Consider the following 8,031-nt stretch of genomic DNA (forward strand, 5'->3'; position numbering starts at 1 on the left):
TTGTGAATTTATTTTCTAATAACATGAAAACTACTACTCTTTGGAAAAAACTACTAATAACTTGGTTTTAGACGTTAAATGAGCTTTAAATTAAGACCTAATATGCATCTGTACACCTAATGGTTCCGGAGATACAACCATCATAAGCAAATCAATTTGTCATAAAAACTAAAAATGGACATTTTGTGAATTTATTTTGATAATATCATGAAAACCACAACTACGAAAAAACTAATAAGAACATAGTTTTAGGAGGTTAAATGAGCTTTAATTTAAGGCCTAATAGGCATCTGTACGGCTAATAGTCCCAGAGATATAGCCGTTATAATCAAAACATTTCGTCAAAAAATCAACATTTAATGAATTTATTTTGCTAATATCATGAAAACTACTACTCCTTGGAAAAAACTACTAATTAACTTGGTTTTTGGAGGTTAAATGAGCATTAATTTAAGGCCTAATAGGCATCTGTACAGCTAATAGTTCTAGAGATATAGCCGTAATAATCTAAACATTATGTCAGAAAAATAAAGAAAACGACATTTTGGGAATTTATTTTGCTAATATCATGAAAACTACTACTCCTTGGAAAAAACCTATAAGAACTTTGTTTTTAGGACGTTAAATGAGCTTTAATTTAAGGCCTAATAGACATCTGTACAGCTAATAGTTCTAGAGATATAGCCGTCATAATCAAAACATTTTGTAAGAAAAAAAAAAATCGATATTTTGTGAATTTATTCTGCTATCATGAAAACTACTACTCCTTGGGAAAAACTACTAATAACTTGGTTTTTGGAGTTAAATGAGCTATAATTAAAGGCCTAATAGGCATCTGTGTACCTAATGGTTCCCGAGATAAAACCGTCATAAGCAAAACAATTTGTCAGAAAAACTAAAAATGGACAATTTTTGAATTTATTTTGCTAATATCATGAAAACTACTACTCCTTCTAAAAAACCAGTAAGGATTTTGTTTTTAGGACGTTAAATGAGCTTTAATTTAAGGCCTAATAGACATCTGTACAGCTAATAGTTCTAGAGTTATAGTCGTCATAATAAAAATATTTTTTCAGAAAAATAAAATAAAATCGACATTTTGTGAATTTATTTTCGAATAACATAAAAAACTACTAATAACTTGGTTTTGGGCGTGAAATGAGCTTTAATTTAAGGCCTAATAGGCATCTGTACACCTAATGGTTCTCAAGATATAGCTGTCATAAGCAAAACATTTAGTCAGAAAAACAAAAATTCGACATTTTGTGAATTGAATTTACTTTGCTAATATCATGAAAACTACTTCTCCTAGGAAAAAACTAACAATAACTAAGTTTTTAGGACGTTAAATGATCTTTGATTTAAGGCCTAATAGGCATCTGTACACCTAATGGTTCTCGAGATATAGCCGTCATAAGCAAAACAGTTTGTCAGAAAAACAAAAATTCGACATTTTGTTTGGAGGTTTATAAACTGCTGTTACAATGGTAGAAGGAGACAAGTGTACACAAACCGAAACCACCTCTATTTTAAATACATTGGTAATGATATTTTCAGTGAAGTCAATATTATTTTTTATTATTAAGGCTACACTACCTGAAGGAGTCGAACAATCTCTGTTATTACATAAAATTTTGTAACCTGGGATCTTCAATTTGATGTTTTGGGATAGATGCATCTCAGTTATACAGGGTATATCGATGAAATTTGATTCAAGGAAAATTTTGAATTCATTTCTTTGAGAAGATATGCCATGAGCATTCCAGTTTAAAATTTCTAATTTTCTTAATTCTTTACCCATAGATAAAAAATGAATATTTGAGCATTCGTAGAATAATATATGATTTGTATAAAAGCGCAGTTAGACAGGAGAGAATTAGTAACTGTAGATAAGCTGTTATTTATACTATGGTCCATTTGTAAAGAAAGACGCAACTAATATGGATAGATGTGTCATGATTTGTAATAAATACGGTAGCTTTGATAATAATTTTAGTTATTGAAGACTATAAATTTTCATCATTTATTTTGTTTTCTTGATTAACTGTAGACTGAGTTTTTGGTTCCGGGTGTTTTGATATTGATCGAATAACATCAGCATATGAGTTTTTTGAAGTGATTCTCATGGTTAGCCTGTCTGAATTAATCTCAGATTTACGAATATTTGTTCCTGAAGGTGAGTTTATTTTATTTTTAAGGATTTGATAATATTTACATCCCTTGTAATTAGCCGCATGAGCTAGTTCACAATTTACATAAAATGGCTTATCGTAAATTTTAACGGGCAATTTGAGATATGGTGTTTACCCTTGCACTTAATACACCTTGGTTCCAAAGGACAATAATTCTTTGTATGACTGTATCTCTGGCAGTTTGTACATATAGGGATATCAGTGTTCCTATGTTTAGGTTTTACTATTAGTAGTGGAGAAAATAAATGTTAAAGATTAAAAATATCTTTAAAATTTTTGTTGTAAAAACTGAACAGAGTGGAGTTGACTATTGGCAGTGCCGGTACGAATTCCGGCCTGGGACGTTGACTTTTTTCATTGAGTGACGGTCCCACAAAATGAAAAACTTTGACCCCCAACCATAGTTAGGCAGTATAGGACTCTAATGGGAGTCTTGGCCGAAAAAAAAAAGATATAGGTAACAAAATATCAGATAAGGATATTATAAAAATAAAATGGAAAACATAAGTAACAATATTAATTTCAAGACAGATACATGCATAGGATGAATTTGAGAATTTTTCGTAGATACCTGCTGAAGGGGTGATAACCCCAAAATGTTGTTATTGGTTTTAATGAAATCAAATAAAATAATTAAAATAAGGAAGAATACTTTTCATTCACAAGATCTAATTACTTATCATAATATATTTGTTTGAACAAGAGAAAAGATATTCAGTAGCCATTTTAATAATGAATAGTTACCTAGCCAACATATGGTTTAATTCATAATTTAATATTAAAATTATATAAGAATGAAATTTCATGCTATAGCACAAAATTAAGTACATGTTAACTGTGACTAATCTCATTAAAACTTGGTTCTATATTGTCCAAAGGCAATACATTGGTATCAAATTAACATCTAATTTCAAATTAACCCTAAATTTAGTCATTCAGGTCTAAATCTTATCAATTTGGCTCATTGTTCTATTTTATTAAGTATGTATTCAAATGTTTATCATATTTTATGCACAGAGATTAGCCAATTACCTTCAATGAATTAATTGCCTATTAAAAAACCCATTGCCTGATGTTTATTTTAAATCATTGATAAATCATAGTTTGTCAATTTAAATACAAGCAATCAATCTAAATTGACTTAATCAATTTCAATATTCAATTGATATAGTATAATTTGACAAGTCATATGGAATAACTACCAACTAGCTTGAAATTCTTAAACTCCAAAGAGGTGGAACTATTCTGGTTGTCTAGCAACATTAATTTGAATAAACATAATGCACTTCTTTGGCTCGGTGATGTCACTCTATTTGGTTCTTTGCTGGCGATTCATCACTCTTACTTGTTTAAATATTGCTGCTATTCAGTTTGACTCTATAATATATAATTTACAATTTCATTGCTACTTTTATATTCTCAAGTTTGTTTGTATATCAGGTGTGTTCATAATTTCATAAGATAAGCTGCTAACTTTTTATAAATCCTCGGTTCTTAATTGTAGGTGCACAGAAATGGGTGAATTTTTTATGCTTCTCCAATTTGTTGGTTATCAGTTATTGTTAGTTTTTTATTTCCATATATCTCTCCTTATATCTCCTTCTCCCTCTCTCTCTCCTTAGGTTCAAGGGACTCTTAGCTTCCTTCATTGAAGATTATGCATAAAGCCTGTTCCTCAGAAGAAACCGTTACCTCTTGCACCACTGTATTGGAAAGGCGGATGCGAGGTATAAAGCAAAATTATTGGTATTTTCAATGTCAACATAGATACCCTAAGTGATGCTGATGCTAAAGTCTTCTAGGTGATGCTTCATGAAGCCAAGTAGTACTGGGCTGAGTCCTAGTATCCCTGGAATGAGTGAGAGGAGCTCACAATCTCTATCAGAGATAAGGATCCATTTCCGCACTTGGCCCTAGCTCTTTGACTCATTAAAGGAGGAAATAACGATGGCCGGTAGGGCACTGTTGTTTATTCAAAAGCATGAAGCAAAAAAAACACACCATGCTCCTGGTTTGCTCCACATTCAGTCAAAATGGATCCTATGTGCAAAAACCATAACTGCCTAGGATCCATATTCCAACATTCTGCACTGACCTCCTAAAGTGGTCACATTTTAGTAACACATTTATCTTACTGATACACAACAAACTGACTTTGTCCAGCATTGAGAAGTATTACTATCTCATTGGTGCCTTGAAGGGTGAGGCTGCAGTGGTAATCTCCATATTCCCAGTCAAAGCAAATTTGTACAAATTTGCTTGGAAACGAGTGGTGGAAATGTATTAGAATCCGTGGGTCTTAGCGAAGGTGCTAATTCACCGTATAATAGACTTCAAGTGCAAAGAGCAAAAAGTGACCTACAAAGGTACGAGCAATATCTGACAGGTGTCGATGACACCCTAGATGTTCTGCGGGCACTGTGACTCAGGGACAGTACGGATTTCCTCACCACGCTTTCGTTAAGAGCATGGGGCTGTCCCTGGGGTCCAGCTAAGAATTCCTCACCGTAGACAGTGTTATTGCCTTCGTCCAGCAGAGAAAAAACGCAGTCCATATGTAACAGGACACAGACACTTCCAAGTCTCCAGGGAGCTCCAGCAGAAACCATCTGAATCAGAGGTTTGTTTCATTACACGCTAGCAGTTACACATCCTCTGCAATTAATCTCAAGGATAAGCCAGCCACACTTAACAACAAAACATAGAAGGTCAAAGAAGGTGCAGTTGTTGTGTTCCTTCTGTAAGGGAGATCACTTGCTCTCCAAATGCTAAGTCTTTCGTGGACTACCACCTGATAAGAGGCTAGAACAGGTCCGAACCTCCAGGGCATGGTGGAACTACCTTCATAACGGCCATGAGGCAGCCACATGTTGTTCCCCATTCTGATTGCAGGTCTGGGCAACAAGAAGCATCATATGTTGATACGCCACCAGGAGGGAAACAACGTGGCTACTAAAGCCGATGCTATCTCAAAGTGACACTTGCTGAGACCTTCATTAGTTTTAGATTTACGTCATCCTCATCCACTTCCATGAATAGTATGGTGCTACTGGGTACTGCATGTACTCTAATAAAGTCACAGAGGGGAGACTTTCATTTGGCCCATGCTATGCTACACTCCAGGAGCCAGCTACACATTCATGTCCAGTGAGCGCTCACACAAGATTGGCAAGAAGATTTCAAGGTTCGATTGTTGCATCACCAGCCTTAGGGAATCAGTCGTTCCGAAGTCATACCTCAAGGGCTCCACTTCATGCATTATACGTTTATGTGCTGGTGAAAAAGAGTACGATCTCTCACCTATGGTAGTCGAATGCATCACGTTGACATTGCCAAGCTGTGACCTTCAACCTTCTGGCATTAGCCACATTAAACACCACCCTCTGACCGATCAGCAGTTCAGGGAGTCAGATCCAGTTGACCTAATCGGTGGGGACTTACACCCACAGATTGTCATTGGATCACTTTACCCTACTGGAGTCTAAGGACTTCATTTCATACCCAGTCTTTGGCTTAGTCGTTTCTAGGGTTGTACACAACCTAACACGAACTACATCCTGCTCTCTTGTCTTCAAATCCAGCTGTAATATATCCAATTCTCATGAGAAAGCAGTGGGAAACTATTCTATCTCAACTTCAAAGGTCTCTGGAGGAAACAACTTGTGAACATTTTCATGCACCCCTCCTCATCCAACTCACAACAATACTGTACAGTATAAATCTACAACATTGCGTAGAGCTTTCAGAGCCTCTAAAGATATCAAATCAGTAAATAAAAATGTCAGTCCAGAGTTATCCTCTATATCAACTAACTCAACCACTTCATCTATGATTTTAATTAACCAATCTGCCTCTGCCACAAAAACCTCATCTGTACCGAAGAATCTTATTCTCGCAAGCTTGCTCCCCATCATAGGACATCAACATCATAAAGAAGTGAATGTATCTGTTAGGGGGATTCATTCCGAAGGACAGCTCGAGGGATTTCCAGAACCAAATGCAACTATAAGCTCAGCTCCAACTGATGTGATATGAAGAATCATGAAACCTCAAAACCTGATTCTCTGCATTCTGCTCCTACATCAAGACATTCTGATAACTTGTCACATCGTAGTCAACCTTTCATGAATAGAAACATTGAAATTTCTTCAGCTCCGAGTTGTAACCAAGGTAATTTGCATTCCAGTAATGATATGAAGTCAAGTAGTGTAGATTCGAGAAGTGTGGTCAGCAACACCAATTCTACCCAACGCTAGGACCAAGAATGCATCCACCATTTCATTGAACACCGTTTCTGGCAACTCTAGGAGTTCTAGATCTAATCTGTCATCTGGACATCATACGGTCCAAAGTCATTCCAGATCCAATCTGTATGATAACATGTGATTGACAGATTGATCCACAGCTATAATTGAAGACAAATGCCATATTCATTAGAATTCTACTGATACAAGAGTTCAGAGATAAGGAAGTTAGCACCCATTCGCAATCTCTACCACCGCTGTTACTTCTTCACAGTAGATTCTAAATTTGAGGATAACTCTGAAACCAATAGCTTATGTGCATTTAATTTTCTTATTTTTTTTTTCTTTATTTTCATTTTCATTCCTTATTACTCATTAAACCTAAAGGTAAATATTTCTAGCTCATATTCTACGACCTGTTGTTCATGATACGTACCTTTTCTTTTTTTTCTTGATGCTCTGTGCACAATGCAATCTTTGTATTTTCTTTGTAAATTCCAGGCTACCAACAGTCATCTTCAGCCTACATCAACACAACTTCAAGTAAATCATCCGGAGCTGGTTTAGGTGGGAGGTTTGTTCTGTTTAAACAGAAGACTTAAAACCCATACTATAAGCATAAGGCTAATTGCATTGTAATGCCAGGGCCCCATATGGCCGAGATAACAAAAGACACTCACTCGCTAGCTAGCAATAGCCAAAAGCAGAGGAGAAAGAGCCATATTTTCTCTGGTAAAACAGCATCTTTCTTCAAAGATATTTCCAAAGTGCACTACAGTAATTGAGGAGATGGGAGATAGAGGGATGTGGATGAGAAAATGAAAGAAGCATGAGTAAGTCACCTTCCTTCTAGATATGATTCACACCATCACCATCCATCATCAATCTGCATATCGCCAGTTTTCATAGACCCCTAATCAAAATTAGTTAACACACTATAACCATAAATGTTTTGTTTCAGCCAAGCTTCATACCCTATAGTTACAACAGATTTAGTATTTAACATTTAATATTCTCTCATGTTCAACCAATCTATACATATGTAAATAAATTCTCTTTCTGTTACTATATGGCTTATTTTTATTGCAATTAATTTCAATACAGTCCACTAACAATATCCAACCAGCCAGTCAAAAGTGAATTAATGCCTGGACTTAGGTTGAAGGCGTACTTCATGCAAACATCAAGTTGAAATAATAGTAATTGTTGGCAAATATACCATTAAATTATCAGAAGTATATAGTATGGTTAATCTCAAGTAGAAAATATTGCTTTCTAGTTAGTCAATGATTAATAATTAATATGAAATCTTACGGCCTAGTTAACGTACTCGATATCTTACCATAGGCTCAACAAGATCTCCAATATGATACTGCTCTAAATTACTTAGAGCTAAATGTCTCAGCATATCATCCCAAATAATGGGAATAACATTTTTATACAGTGATTTAACGATAGTAGCTACTTTAGAGACATGACCAAGAAAAAGGTTTTCTCTAGATTGTATTCTACACCTAGAACACTCCCCCATCTGAAACACTTCATCACAGCCAATATGAATGTATTTTGATTCATTGTGTATTTCCATAATCTGA

General features: G+C 35.1%; 1 protein-coding gene across 2 annotated transcripts in view; it reads right to left on the reverse strand.

The window, feature by feature from the left end:
• LOC106680551 (hexosaminidase D) overlaps positions 1–8,031 on the reverse strand; it is a 45,102-nt gene that overhangs the window by 26,932 nt on the left and 10,139 nt on the right. Inside the window, exon 3 of one of the 2 annotated variants that reach the window (XM_014420332.2) lies at positions 7,779–8,027. The exons of the other annotated variant lie outside the window; for it this stretch is intronic. Coding sequence (XP_014275818.1) covers positions 7,779–8,027 — 249 coding nt within the window. The remainder of the gene's footprint in view (positions 1–7,778; positions 8,028–8,031) is intronic. 2 annotated transcript variants of the gene reach the window in all.

The sequence above is a fragment of the Halyomorpha halys genome, unplaced genomic scaffold, assembly GCF_000696795.3.
Source record: "Halyomorpha halys isolate HHAL.00 unplaced genomic scaffold, Hhal_1.1 Scaffold267.1, whole genome shotgun sequence".
Taxonomy (NCBI): Eukaryota; Metazoa; Arthropoda; class Insecta; order Hemiptera; family Pentatomidae; genus Halyomorpha; species Halyomorpha halys.